Genomic DNA, 15242 nt, shown 5'->3' with positions numbered 1-15242 from the left:
CTGGGTTAACACTTGTCCTGGTGGCTTGGGGACAGCTGTGGTCTTCACAAGTCCATCTATTCTCACCCAAGGAGATGTCTCACCAATTAACTTTTCCCAAAGAAACACTGCCAACTGTCTTATACAAAGAATTTAATAACCTTGAGTGTTTAATGAAGAGTGATTTCTAAATTCTTCAGGCTGAAGCCAGGTGGTCCTTGGTAATGGGCTGTTGGACCCATTTTGTGTCTTACTGCCTCTTCACATGAAGTCATTCCGCTTTTTTGACTTGTCCCCCGGATTTGCCTCTGTAAATATAAAGGCTCCTGAACAAAGGGGTCTCTCCTTTGTAGGCATTAAAGATCACTTGTAAATGCTCTGCAGGGCTAAGGCTGTGTTATGGGCCACTCCAGCATAAAGAACTTCATCTGTATTCAGCATGACTAATTTGGTCTGTGTTTGAAAAGTGAGAACTGAAGCTTTAGAGGAAGAGAAACAGCTAATTCCTGGGTATCTTCTTCTGAAAGAAAGTGGTCAGAGTCACCTCATTTGTTCCACATTTCACCAAAATTGTTCTTTCACAGCCCTTGGCCATTATCAGTTATTCTGGGTAAATGGCATTCCACATTTCTTCCAACCTACCTACTACCCCAAAAGATGAATCCCTCTTTTGTTTTGATTTATATTCAATGGGATTTCTTTTCCTTTGGCTGGATATTTTGTGATGCAGGCCAGCATCTCTTAGAGACTCATCTCTAAATTTTCACAAACATACTTCAGAAGCCAGTAAACTGCAATCCTTTCTTCCATGGTTATTTGCTAACATTAATGAACTATTACAGTCACTTCTATATGCTAGAGACATCTTATTCCTTAGGTGGCCATGCATCTGAGGGATTTAAATAAAACAGCTGGATATGTAACCCTGGTTTGCAATCACTGCCATGTGTCTTGTCTGCAGAACTCCATCTCTCTTAACCTCTTTTCAGATGGAAAAAGATATTCTGTCCAGCAGCCAAAGGGAAATGCAAGCATCCTGGTGGAAAACAAGCTGTTTCAAAACCCTGGCTGCAAGCTACCCACACATCACAGTTGTCAGCCAGGCTGCACATGCATAGTTACAGGGAATAAAATAGAGAGGACCTTCTGTTCCTATTCAGAAAGGTCTCTGTCCATTCACCTACACAAAAGGATTGTCATCAGCTGCCAGTATTAATTTGTTCTCCTGTGTAGGTTTCTGGCTAGAGAAGGATAAAATAAGTACAGTGCTATCCAGAAGGAGCACTTGGAATGCAAATGCTAGCCCATATATTTCAAAGCATTAATGCGACCCACTTCTAGATTACTTGGGGTAATTTCTGATTTTATTCATTCCTCCTTTTCGTCAATTAACTTCTGAGAGGCTGAAATATCAGTATGCAGAAATCAAATACGAGAAACAAAGCCCATTTTTATTTTAGGATTCTGCTTCCCTTGTAATAGCAGTTTATTTAAAGAGGAGCCTGGAATAATCCAGTTTAAGCAAAGCAAAGAGCTCTACTGAAGCCAAACCTTGTGTGGGTGTGCTCTTGTCAGGACTCCCAGAAGAGGAGGACAGGAAAGACTGTTAGTCAGACCTCAGATATTGCAGGAGATGTTGGTTACTCAGTAGCTGGCGTTATTCCTTGGTGTGCCAGTACAGAGCTACTACTCTGTTGTACTGGGAGAGAGTACATCCCATTGGGAAAATCCTCAGATAACCTGATGTCCTATTCTTTGTCATCATAAAGAAAATTCCAAGGATATGTGGCTGGAAGAGGTGTCCACTGCAAGGGCCTAGCATGTGCTTTAGGGACAACTTTGCTTCTTCCTCTTGTTCCACCTTGTCCTGTGTTTGCAGCATGTCCCACGCTGGGGTCTGGTGTGTTGCTTTGTGTTGTGTGGGGTGGTGTCACCTCCTACATGTGGACCTGCGCTCAAAGCCACAACAGACTTCAGTCCAATTGGGTTACACAGCTTCTTACACCATCCCAGGAGTTTTTCACATACTCAATTTTCACACAAATGAATGGTCTCCTCATGCTTCTTAGAGTTCAGAAAGTTGGACATAAGAATAAACTTTTGCATTATCTCAGCTTTCTTTATAATTTTTAATGAAGGTTTTTTCTCAGTACATTGTTCTTTAAAATTTCTAAGCATAAAATTTCTAAGCAGCACAGCTAAGGATGTGTTAAATATAAGTAATTTCAGCATTAAAGACAGGGGAGTATGTTCCTCAGAAAAAGAATCAAATAAATTGATTAGTTCTTGAGGCAGCAGGTGATACTAATTAAGAAGGTGCAATTTTGTTTCTGCTGGTGGATGTCTGAGCATCATTTTTCTTAGTTATATATACGTGGATTTGAATTTTAATTATTTGGCTTGGAAATACTAAATGATTGTATTGTATTTCTAAAACCTGGCAAATTCTCAAATTCTGCACTGTAAAATTCGTATCTGTACTGCTCTGCAGTGAGAACCTGCAGAACAATAATGATTAGTTATAGACAGGTTAGTTATATTAGTTATATAGTTATAGGCATCAACAAGAATATTAATTAAATTTCATATGGTGATAAATCATATAGAGCTGAACATAGCAATTTCTTTTAAATAAAAAAATGTGCAGCTGAATATTTATTTAATATGTCTTTGAGAATTACTGTAGACAATAAAGTGGGCATGAAAACTTAGAGATATTGATTGGTGTGTTGAGGATGTATTTCAGATATTTATCCTCTGCTTCCCCTCTCCAAGGAAAGCCTCCCTTGGGCAATTCTTGCCATTGATTTTGAGCCTGCCTGCTCAGAAGCTGGAAATGCTGTTGCTGGTGGGGAAAGTACAAGAACAGCAATTGATTGCAAATACGTTTTATGATACTCTGCTCCCATATTTCAAAGGGGAAAACTTAATGGCAGCAGGTCTCTGATTCTCCCTTTTAAACATATTAAGCAAGCCCATATTTTTTCAAGCTCCTGGACGTTTCCATTTTCTCCAAAAGTGACCTGTTTCTTGTTTTCTCTGTCCCCACAGACAGTGAAATCATCCCTCCCGACTGCCTGCGGCCGCGCTCCTTCACGGCCATCCGCCGGCCCTCGCTGCGGCGGGACACGGAGGACACGCGCCTCTCGGTCAGCCTGTGCGACCTCAACCTGCAGGAGGACACCTTCCACGTGACGGCCACCACCTGCCCCATCCCGCAGAACTCCCTCAACTCCCAGCACTCCCACCTCCTCCCGTCCCAGCTGGAGAGCGACCTCCGCTTCCACCACCTCCGGGGACCCCACGTCAAAATCCTCGATGACCAAACCGTGGCCCGCCTGGAGCACGCCCGGGAGGAGAGGACTTTGGTGTTCACCAGCAGACCCCTCCGGATCAACGAAACCATTTTTGTCAAAATCAACAAGTCCAACGCTGTGCGCACGGGGACATTGTCCTACGGGGTGACGTCCTGTGACCCCGGCATGCTGCGCCCCAGTGACCTTCCCTATAACCCCGAATCCCTGGTAGACCGAAAGGAGTTCTGGGCCATCTGCCGAGTGCTGGTGCCCCTCCAGAGCGGAGACATCCTGGGGTTTATGGTGAATTCGGATGGGGAGCTGCACTTGAGCCACAACGGTGCCAGCGTTGGCATGCAGGTCTGCGCGGACTGTTCCCAGCCCCTCTGGATGTTCTTCGTTTTGCACGGCGCCATCATGCAAATTCGATTGCTGGGTATGTTGGACCCCCTTTTTCCAAACCTTGAAAGCAATAGGGGGGATTCATCATGGGAGAGGGAGTGAGTGGTTCCCTCCCTGCTCTAGGATGAGTGCAAATTTTGGTTTTATTAAAAGAAAAAAATATGCAAAGGCAAGAACATAGTATATGGGTATGAGTTACAAGACTCCTTGCACTTCTGTAACCCCTTCATGTGATGGTCTCAAAGCTCTTTGCAGATAATGAATTAAGCCTCAGGGACCTCCATTAAAGTACAGATGAGTCATCACTGAGCTAGGAGAAGCAAGGAGGGCAGAGGAGAGGTGCTTTGGGATGAGCTAATCTAAGGCATAGCCAGCAGGAGAAAAGAGATCTGATGCCCTTTTCTGTGTGGTAGGTATCTGGGATGATGGACTCCGAAAAGAGGGGTGCCCTTGCTTTCCCCAGGCTTGTATGTGAGAGACAAGCCAGCAAGCAGAGAGGAAACCCAGTGGTTCACAGAGCATGGCACTAACCATCTCAACAGGAGAAAGGTTTTCCTGGGCCTCTAGCCCTTTTTAAGGCAGCATAGCTCACACAGGTTGATAGACCTCTGAAGAGTTGCCTCTTGGTATTTTTGCTGTTTCTAGAAGAGCATCAGCTCTTTTAGCTGATGTACTTCATTGAAGGCTTCAAGTCATGGTTTGAAGGTGTGGAGGGAAAAGCTTTGAAATAACATTTCTCAGGATCAAATTTACTTTCTTGTGTGCGTATATTAGATATGTTTGCTCATGAGCTTGTACCATATCATGGTTCTGCTGGTTTCAGTATCAGGTAGTGAAAGATGGATTCTGAGAACATTATATGATTCCTGGTACCCCTCTAAATGAAGATGATTTTAAAATGCTCCTTTCTGTTTATACTGGTATACTCATATAATTTTATACTTATATTTAATTTTGCTTCAAATACTCCTTATACCTAACAGTGAAAAAAACCCCAACAACCTGTCCTCCCATCAAACTCAAAAGCCAACCAACATCTTTTTTTAGGATTTATAGACAGTCTTTAAAGATAAATTGTGGTGAACATGCACACATCTGTTCACCTTAATATGCAGCATGAAATGCCTTGTATAATTTGTTTGAAGTTGACCACAGGCCTCTGCTGTGAGTGTTTTGTGGCTGCTAAAGGCTCACGGATGACAAATATAATACTGCAATTTATTTCCAGGAGCCTGAGACTCAATCCCTACTAATTCAGCATGATTACATTTGATGTGGGTAGTGTACATAATCCATGATTAGCTCTGCTCTCCACCAACATGTCATTGTGATAATGGTAGATGAAGTCAAACAGAGCCCAGTAGAGCAGGAGATTAAATGCTCCTGTGTACATTAGAAGGAAAACATACTTAGGTCATTGAGCTGCTGGTAAAACTAAATCATTGACCAGGGCATCTTTTCATATGAGATCACTAATTCTGGGAGTTTGGCACAGAGCAAGCAGCCTGTTTGCAATGAGCTCTGAAACAGGGCAGCAAGGAAATGTCTCCCCAAGAGGGACAGAATCACATCCTCATACTGAATTTGACCCAGCATGTACATGAGCACAGACCTCCTGCATAAACCTCCTGCTGCGCATGCCTTACAAATGTCCTCCCTGCCTGATCACTGCCTGGTTCAGCCCAAACCAGTACATCCCCAGTGCATGTTTTAGATAAATCTAAATTTGGATGCATGAAATGAAATGAAATGAAATTAAATGTGCAGAGTTGGGAAGCCCCTTGCTTATTGTGTTTGTGACCATCACAGGTCTTTCTGGCCTCAGTCACTGGAAAATAACCTGAAAATGGGCTTTTGCTCCTTAGCAAAATGTAAGTGAAAAGAGCTGGACTTGCTGACCTTGCCTCTCTCAAGGAAAGGGTAGACCCTGCTGAGTGTACAGCTTTATCCACATCAGCTTGGGCAGCAAGCTGCTACCTCCAAGTTAAATGCTATGAAACTGGAACTTGCCTGTAATTTTTAACAGGTATTAAAATACAACTGGACCTTTTCATATGTATATTTCCAGTATAACAGTGCTGGGAGCGGTGCAGTATCAGTACAGTATCAGTGTAGTGCAACTGCCCAGAGAAAAGCACTGATGCTGTCCCAACTGCATCTCTGCAACTGCAGTAATTACATGGATCAGCAATATCCTGACAGAATGCAAAGAAAATAATGAACTCCCATCTCTAACTATTGCAGTTTTATTAGGGAGGTGATGTGCACTGTTTGCACTGCAGTGGAACAGATTATGGTGCTTGCCATAATATGTCTTTACAATATTAGAAAATGTATGAAGAATGTAAAGTGTTCATCTTTCTAATGACAAGCTCCATCTTCAGAATGCAAACAGGAGTAATTTCGTGAGATCTGTCTTTTGTAATTTGAGCTTTATATCACAGCAGAAGACATCTATAGTAATCTTTTTCTAGTTTTAATAGAAAAAGTGAAGTTACACATCCTTGAAAGAAATGAGACACAAATGCTGCAATAGGCATAATTGGACCAAACCTATCCTAAATAGCAGATGTCATTCTGTTTCTGGGTTGCACCATTAAGAGATAAACCAAAGTGATGTTACACAATGTTAAAGGAACATCAGTGCTACAGCTGACTGTGAAATGAAATTAAAGTTTCTGGGTTTGCTTCTTCTGCAGCTTTTCACTTTTGTTTGGAGAATGGACAGCCACTCTTGCACCTAGAGAAGGTTTATTTTGACTCGGAGAACACATTGACTCCACGTATTGATCACTGGATCTTGTATTTCATGCCTGGACATTATTTATTTGATCCTGATGCAGAGCAGGAGCAAGCTCAGGTCTCTACTGGCTTGTGACTTTGCCATAGAAGCTGAAATTTGCTGACTGCAGTTGTTCCACAGTGCTGGAGATACAGCATTTATTTCCTAATAGTAGGACAGAGCACCTCTACCCAGGCTAGTGATCTTACAGAACTCTGTAGGAGAAGAGGGCAGTGTGGGGTTAGCTGGATAGTAAAGAATTCTGACTTCTGTTTTCCTCTTATCAATTTGGCGTGGTATACTGCCAAGATATTTGCTGTAAGAGAAATAAAACAGCTGAAAATAAAGATGAGGTTGGAAACATTATTATTCTTCATGCCATCCTAGCAAAAGTAAAATAAATTAAACCCAAGCCCCACAATAATGCAGTGAGAGGCCACAGTCGTCTGTAGGGAAGAATGTCAATTTGTTTCAAAGAAAATTTTAAAAGGCAGCTTGACCACATGGAGGAAAGATAAATGAAAGAGAAGGGCATTTTAATGTAGCAGATAATGGCATAAAAAATATCAAGCTGCTGGGAAATGAAGGGACACAAATTTAAATTAAACATAAATGAGGGTAATTAACTATGGGAACCAGCTATTGAGGGAGACAAGAGATCTTTTTTGTCAGGGAAGCCCTTCTAAATATTTTATATGTTAAGTGCTGGTCTTAATTTAGTAATTCTGGGGATTATGCACATAAAAACAACCAAAAAGAAACCTAGATCATTAGGCATGTAGAAATGAAACAGTCTTTGTGTATCCTTTAGGAATTTCATTAGTTCAGGCTTGGGTTGGTTTTTTTCAGGCATCATTCCTGTATAGTCAACAAAACCAGCCTATTAAATTTGATTTAATGCTCTCAGCTTTTGCTGGTAAGCATTTCAGCTCACACACAGTTTTATTGACAGCTCTGAAAGGTTGAAATGAGCCAGTCTGGATACAATGGTCTGGTTTTGGTCAGGTTTTGGTGGTGTAATTCATTTATGAAGTTAAATTGATTGACCCCATAAGGTTTCAAAATGTATGACTCATGTCTGGAGAAGCTATCACAGCAATAAGTTTATATATTTAATGTTTGAGGATCCAAGTGGTTAGGGATATTCTTTCATTTTCTTTTGTCTTTGAGTTGAATTGGCAGCATGTAAAACATCTTCCTTCATCTCCCTTTTTTTTTTTTTTTTTTGGTGGTTTCCCTTGTGAATTTTGTCCTTTCCAATAATATTAAAGCTTTCTTTTGAGCAATGAAATAACATGTTCCATCAACAGTCATACCAATGAAGCCAAGTTGCCAACTTCTCTGTGTCCTTTCTTTCCATGCTCTTCAATAACTCCAGCCTCACCAGAACAGCTGCACAATATAGCAACTTTCTGGATGTCTCCTAGTGTTGGCCAAGAACCAGCCCTAGGCCTGAAAAAAACAACCCAAGAGCCAGCATTTGGTGTGGGTAGGTCTGAATTCACACCCATCCTGGATAAATGCAGTATGTGGGATACCTTCCCATCTCCTTTAGCATGGATGTGAGCTGGGGCTCCTGCTTAGCTGCCCATTGAAAAATAATTAGATATCAATTGTTGATGAGATTTGCATCCTTCTTTCAGACTTTCTTGAAGTGGGACAACGTGCTCAAAACTGAGGGGGTGAGGAAGAAAGATTTGACATGGAACTTGCAGAAAAAACAGCTCTGTGTCCTCAGTTCCTCGGGATTTCTGACAACAGCAGTGGGCAATGGACCAAATTGGAAATTAGTTCAGCAGAGTACTGTGGGACACAATTTGCTGGCAGAGGGCTCTTTAAATCAACAGTGAAATTTGATCTGAAGTGGCCTCGGTGCCAGTCTGAAGGATTGCCAGCTGTAGTCAGTCCCAGTTACAGGCAGGCTTACTCAGAGCTGTGCCCATTATGACTCTTACTGGTGGTCAGACTTAGCACCCTGGTAGTACTGCCCTTGTTGAAACAGCCCTTTTTGCCTGGGGCTGACTGGAAAATGTTGAAACATCATGGATGAACAGAGTAGTGTCTTGCTTAGGTGTCAGAGAGTAATGGTTTGCTAGGGGGAATTACTTTGTCTCCTGTGATGTTCATTACACTGCCCTGTCTGGTTTTCCTTGACTTTTGCTATATCAGAGGTGAGTGACCAGCTCACCACAAACCAGTGATGATTCACAGGTCATTGGAGAATGCCCTCTCCTTTCTAAACAGTATTTTTTTCTCTGTACCCTCAGAATCCCTCACTTAATCTTGCTGATACTGTTCCTGCAACTACTGTCTCCAGTGTATCCCCAAGGGAGACTTTCTCCTCTTTTCTCTTGTCTCTACTGTGGCACTTGTCTGGCCTGATCCTCCTAAAAATCTTTAGGACTTCTTGGGAGATGATCCCATCTTACCTTGTCTTTCCAGGCTTTTGTCCATTCCTATGTAGAGCAGGTTTTTACCCTGTGGTTGTTCCTTGACTGTTGCAGGACACCGGCATCCCATGGCAGAGATTCTGTCCCTTCCAAAAAGCTTCTCCTGTCTGGGTGCACTGGGTGCACTTTGCACGTGCCATTACTGTAGTGAGCACACAAAATATTTAAATGGTATTTGGTATGTGCATTTGTTATATACACTGCCCATAGCACAGACTGTAGGTAAGTTTGTGGAAAAGGATCTCACACAGGTGAGGAGCATCCTGGATCTCAGTCCTCCAGCTCTGAGTTTAGAAGCCTCTCCTGTTTGAGAGAAGATAGTTCTTGGCACTAGCAAATCACACTCCCTCATCTCTGATCTCTGAGGTGGTCAGTACATTATCCATTTGGAATTTTCATCCTTCTCCACCTTAGCTCATTCCAGTGATGTGGAAGTTGTTGAGTAAACACAACATAAGAGAAGCCTGATAAATGCCTAGACATTATTGCACAGAAATGCACATAATGAATATCTTCCTTGAACAGACTTTCAATTAGATATGCCCCAGAGTTCTATCTTCCATGTTTTTATTTGTATGGAAAATGGCCTAATTTAAGCTGATTGGGATCTAACAGGCCCAATGTGTGTCATTTAACAGCCTGGAATTCCTATGCACTGCAGGGTACAGGGTATTTTATGGTGCTAGAGACCAGGGGGAAGGAGGAGAGTTAATATTCTGTGGCTCCTGGAAGGCAATCCACTTGTATTAATTGATGCCTCATCATAAATACTCCTATTTATTTTGCTTTCATTCTGAGTGAAGTACACATTACTGATGGTAAGTTGAAATAGCTGCAAAGACTATACAGCATCCTTAACTTCTGGGCTTGATTCTAGCACTGCTCAGAGCTCTCTATCCACCTCTTGGTTTATATTCATTGTTTCAAAGGAGAGTTAGCACAAAGAGAAGCTGCTGTGTGAGAGAGGACCGGGTATAACTTGGGCCTTGGAAAACTGGAGAGGTGCATGCAGTCAAATGCTTGACTTCCCTGTGGCCAGTGCCAGCAGTGTCAGTGTTAAAACCTGCTTGTCGCATCTTTGTACCATAGATACACTGAGGATCTCATCACACATGACACATAATTGACCTGCACTTGCCACAGGTGGTCAGTGACATCAGCCTGTGTTCTGAGGTGTAAGTGGTATCTGGATAAAGGCTGGGTAAAGCAAACACACCTCCTCCAGCAACAGCCACAGGGCTCCCAGATGTCTTGGCCTCTGCACATTCTCCTTGACAAGAGCAGGAACTGTTATCATCATTAATATAAGAAACAATTACTGGCTGCAGTGAGATTTTCATAGTGAGGTATAGATTTCCCTTATCTCCTAACACCTCTGTTTTCCTACAGTAAATATACAGGATATGGGAATCCATAGCAGCCTCTTTGCCTTGCAACTTGTCTGTCAGGACAGATAAAATCTGCCTATTCTTTGATCTAATACTGGTGTGAGTTAGTTATTCTGGCTATTGTAAGAATCACGTAGCAGACTAAACTATTTCTTTGATTTGTTGTCACATCCCTTGGTGTGCAGCAGTGCCCATGGAAATCCAGAGAGTGCTGGCCAAGTGAAGTGAAAGTATTTCTTTCCTGTATACATCTACCAACCTATTTATACCTGTCCTTCCTGGAAAAGCACAGAGCCTGGAGGTGCTGGGTTAGGCAGCAATTTTCCTTTTGCTCACAGAACTGTCTTTGGTGTGGTCTCCCAAAGAGCTTTGATTTGCTTTTCTTAAACAAGATGAAAGTACCAACTCTCATTTTTTGTGGTTTCAGCTACTTAATCCAGGCTTCTTTTTTTCACCTCTTCTTGATATAAGCTTGTGCCTGGGTGCTTTGTTGCTCTAGTATTTCTCAGGTTGAGAAGCAGGGCTCCAACTCTTTGACTAGTTCACTTCAGTTCAGCCAGACATTCATTTCATGGTGTCCATGCCCTCAAGATTTTGCAGGATGTGAATTGCTGAGTGACCACTGGACTTCACCTGTCAGGTCGAGAAAGATACCCTGTAAGTTTGCCGTGTGCTCTTTGCTTCCAGGGAGCAGACTGGGTTTGGGCTGTGAGAGCTGCTGAATCAAAAATCAAATGCCTGTGGATTTGGAGCTTTTATGTTTCCCCTGCTCAGCTGGAGTGTGCCTGTGACTGCAGGAGGGTAATAGATGAGCTGGTGCCCTGCTGCCCTTCTGGACACAGCAGACAGCAAGGCTCCAGTAAAGCCATAAAGTACACTCCTTTTCTGTTCCTCATGAAAGTCTGAACTGTTGTTCTCCATGTGGTTTGGATCTAACTTTTACTTCTCAAACAGTGGTTGTCTGACGCCCATCTGCAAACACAGACCTTATGGTTTTGCATGCAAAATCTGCCAGGCTGCTTTTTGACCTATTTCCGGACATTTCTTTAGCATAAGGCTAAATCCCTTATGTTTTCATGAGCCTGTGAAGGACAAAGTGTATTATTGTTTATTCAGAACAGTTTTTCTGTCCTCCAGGAAATACTTGAATGCAAAAAGGCCCATGGGTCATCAGCTGATGTGGGTCACCAGGTATTGATGTACCTGAGAGGCAGAGATGAGCTGCAGCACAGAGCTGGGCTCTGAGAGCGTGGTTGGCTAAAAACCATTGAGCCCAAGGAGAAGGAAGCTCTGGTTTCTGGCCAGGACAGCATTGTTCCCATCACCGTGGGAACACAACAAATGGATGTGAAAATACATGTATTTTACAGCATTCAGAAATGATGGATATGCTCACTTCCTTCCCTAACATTATCGTTGATTTTTAACTACCACGTAACCAGGTGGCAACAGGTGCTTTGTTCTTTTGTTTTAGCACAATGGATTCAGAAGTCCCTGTTGGGCCAGACCTGAGGGAACAGAATAGCTCTCCTGCAGCCTTGGCTGGAAGCAAGAAAATCTGAAGAGAATATGGATGCTCCAGTATCTAATATCCAGTCTCAGGAGCATCACAGCCCTCTCACTCTGGAGCAGCTCATGCATTACAGGACAGACCTCCTAAGAGAGATGTCCATTTGAGGAGCTCAGAACCCACATTTGTGCCAGTTTTTTGAAAGAACCTGGATGCTGTTTAGATAACAAAATAAATGGCCCTGATACACTGAAAATGTTAAATATGAGAAAGGGTATTGAACAGTTTTGGAGACAGGGTAAGAATTTTAGCTGACAAACAATCTGTCTCCTAACAAAGGGAAATTACATTGAGGGTTTAAAAAGGCATCTAAGTGACTGTGACTGTCAAGTACCCAGTGCTCACTCGACTGAAATTTATGAGAAGTGCAGAAATCTCTTGAGCTTCCTTAAATATGCTGCAGCCAGACCTGAAAAGCTGTACTAACCTTTTCCACTGTGTTCTGGAAGCCCTGGGGCCTGTGGATGTATGGAACAACACTGAAAGTCTGTGACTGCTATTGATAATTACCTGATCTTTATTATCTGTCCTATTCATGCAGCAAATGTGTTATAAAGGAGAAAGGGCTGTCAATATACTCCACAGGAAACTCAGCATATGGGCAAGTTACTATGTTGCATAAGACTTTATGTTCCTTAGAAACTATGGAAGGAGGTTTCTGTACTTTGTCTTTTAGGAATAATGTTTACTTAAGCTTCTGGAATAGTTGTCAAGATGTTTATGGGTAAAGAAAGCCCATAAAAATGTTGAAGATCATCAAACTACATGAACTGTGAGTTGTATAGTAGTGGACACTCACTGACTGCATCCTGTAAGCCAGGAAAAACAAAGTTTAAGTGGGATGGGTTCAAAGGGGGAAAAAGGGATGATTCTGGAGTGCAGACAACTGGCTCTGCATTACTGTTATAGAAATTTATGTAGAAATAATATTTTTTATAAAATAATTGGGAGGGGGGTCTTAAATGAAAACTGTATTTTTAGGGAGCATTGATTGTGTTTGGTCTTTTTACCACTGAAAGTCCTCCAGCAGTACAGGTCTCCCCAGACAGCTGCCATTAGGAGAGATGCTTGGAAGTTGGGACAGCCTCAGGGGATACCCTGGAGAGTGGACTGCAGTGTCCTGGGAAATCACCCTGTTCACCACAACAGATACGGAGAATCAAAAGCATCTCTGAGAGCCACAGCTGCTGTGTTTTGGTCACAGGATGTTTTATAAAAGAGCAGTTACGGATTCAGATAGCTACTCTCAACAACTGTAAATGCTGTATGAGATCCCAAGAGATTACTTACTTCACCTTCCTGTCCTGAAAGAGCTGCAATGATGGAGATGCCATGGTCTCTCTGGGAAGTCTGATTGCTTTACAGCACTGCACTTTCTACATAATGTCTAACCTTAGCACCATGATTTCTTGTCTTACCTGGAACACCTATGAAGAACAGATTGTTTCTTTACTTCATTCATCAAGCTCTGAAAAATTTTGCCATATAAAAATCATGGAATCATACAATATTTTAGGTCAGAAGGGACCTTGTGGAATTGCCTAATCCAGCTTCCTGCTCAAAGCAGGGCTAACTTCCAAGGTAGCACAAGACTTTGTCCAGTTGAGTTTTGAGTATTTCTGAGGACAAAGATACCACAGTGTCTCCAGCCTCCTTAATCAGGAGGAGGATGACCCTGGATTGGCTCAACCTTTTTGTAACAGGACATTGTGTTATCTCTGATTATCTCTGCTTAAGTGCTGCATTTTGCATTTGATCACATTGAATAGCATACCACATATTTCTGATCCCATTTCCAGTTTGGCAGGCCACTTTGAATTACAAACCTTTAGCACACTAGCAGCCTTTCCTGGCATGATGCTGTCTGTACATTCTATGGTAAAGCTCTCTTCTGAAAACATAACACTTCTGAAAAAATAGCACCCACTTTGGTGGGTGGAAATAAAGGTTCAATTTGTTTACACCTCTCTCCTGAAGCGATGACAGAGGTGTAGAGAAAGCATCAATCTTCATTGGTCTTTGCTAATAATTGGACTTCGTAAAGATAAAACAGCAAATGGAAGTGATTCAAAATCTATTTAAGGGCGATTCCAGTGTGTTCAGCACGTTTGAGATCAAGCATGAGACAAGTTAGCAACAGAGACAATTGATCTGGGGGCTTTAGAGAGAGAAAGAATGTTTAAGTTGATTTACTTAGAATTATTTAGTTTTTTAAGTCATGGTTTGAAAGCTGGCTCTTGGTGGGAACTCTGCACACAATGAGCAAGTTTGGCCTTGAGCACATGTATCTGGTTTTAGTTAAGCCAGACTGGCCACACTCATTCCACTCTGCTCATGATCTCATTCCATGCTCCTTGTCATGGTATCTGCACACCATCCAGCAATATATTAAAGCATGAGTAACGTGTCTTATGTTGATTATTCTGTCACCAAGGGAGAAATGTGTCTTGTCTGGTAGGGAGCTCAGATTGTTTTAAACAAAGCTCTATACTGATGCTGGAGAAAAGTCAAGGGCTGCGCCTTGTATTAGCAGGAAGAATTGGCAAGGTGTCTCCTGGCCCTTGGTAAGGCATTTTGGGACTCAGACCAGCTATAACCAGAGAAAACCATGGTTCCTACAGTGCTGAGCTCTCCCTGCACTGTGGAAAGGCCATTTGCCCTGCTGCCAGCATGCTTCATCAGCTCATACGCTGTGATACTTGGGGCATCTCCAAATTCTCCTGTTAGTCCAGGAAGAGAAACGCTCCTAACAGTCTTTATTTTGCCTTTAATGAAATGGCCAGGTTGGTGTTAGAAAGGCAATGTGCTGTGTGTCAGCCAAGTGGAAGAAATGTCTCCAGGCTGTAGGGAGGAGAGGGAAGGCTTGAAGAACTTGTTCAGCTGCTCAGTGTTCACATTTGTGTGTGCAGTGAATGAGCTGAACCCTGTGCCCCTGCTGGGCCTGTGTTCAGTGTGTGTTACCACAGGGCAAGTTTTCTGCTTCGGTCATCTGTCAGACCAGAGGGGAAGGGCTCTTGCTAGTAGCTGTCATTAGAGGCTGCATAATTCTCTTTGCTTATTTACTGAGCTGAACTCCAGCCCCAGCTCCCATCTGTGTGATAAAGGAGGCATCTCTCTACAGTATCTCAAGTGTGAGAGCTCCAAAGTCCTTTATAGAGTCTAATTTAACTTCAGCTTGTGCCTGGAAGCAAAGTGCTCTCTTTGTTTGGAGAGGAGTGAAACTGAGGGACTGAAGGATGAGGATAATTGCTTCTTCTCTCATACACAGTCCTCAAAACAGATTTTGACTCAAACATGACCCATTCCTAGTTCCTGTGTTCCACTTTCACTGATCAGTCTTGTTCTGCTAAAAAGAGCAGGAGAATCTGTGCTTTT

The 15242-nt window shown here is 42.5% G+C and overlaps 1 protein-coding gene across 1 annotated transcript in view; it reads left to right on the top strand.

Annotated features, from left to right (window-relative positions):
- Positions 1 to 15242, top strand: part of NEURL1 (neuralized E3 ubiquitin protein ligase 1) — a 79434-nt gene that overhangs the window by 60582 nt on the left and 3610 nt on the right. The window contains exon 4 of the mRNA XM_066324443.1: positions 3031 to 3711. Coding sequence (XP_066180540.1) covers positions 3031 to 3711 — 681 coding nt within the window. The remainder of the gene's footprint in view (positions 1 to 3030; positions 3712 to 15242) is intronic.

This window comes from Sylvia atricapilla, chromosome 8, assembly GCF_009819655.1.
Source record: "Sylvia atricapilla isolate bSylAtr1 chromosome 8, bSylAtr1.pri, whole genome shotgun sequence".
Lineage (NCBI taxonomy): Eukaryota > Metazoa > Chordata > Aves > Passeriformes > Sylviidae > Sylvia > Sylvia atricapilla.
Note: the sequence above shows the minus strand (reverse complement) of the source record. Positions and strands in the feature narration are given on the sequence as shown.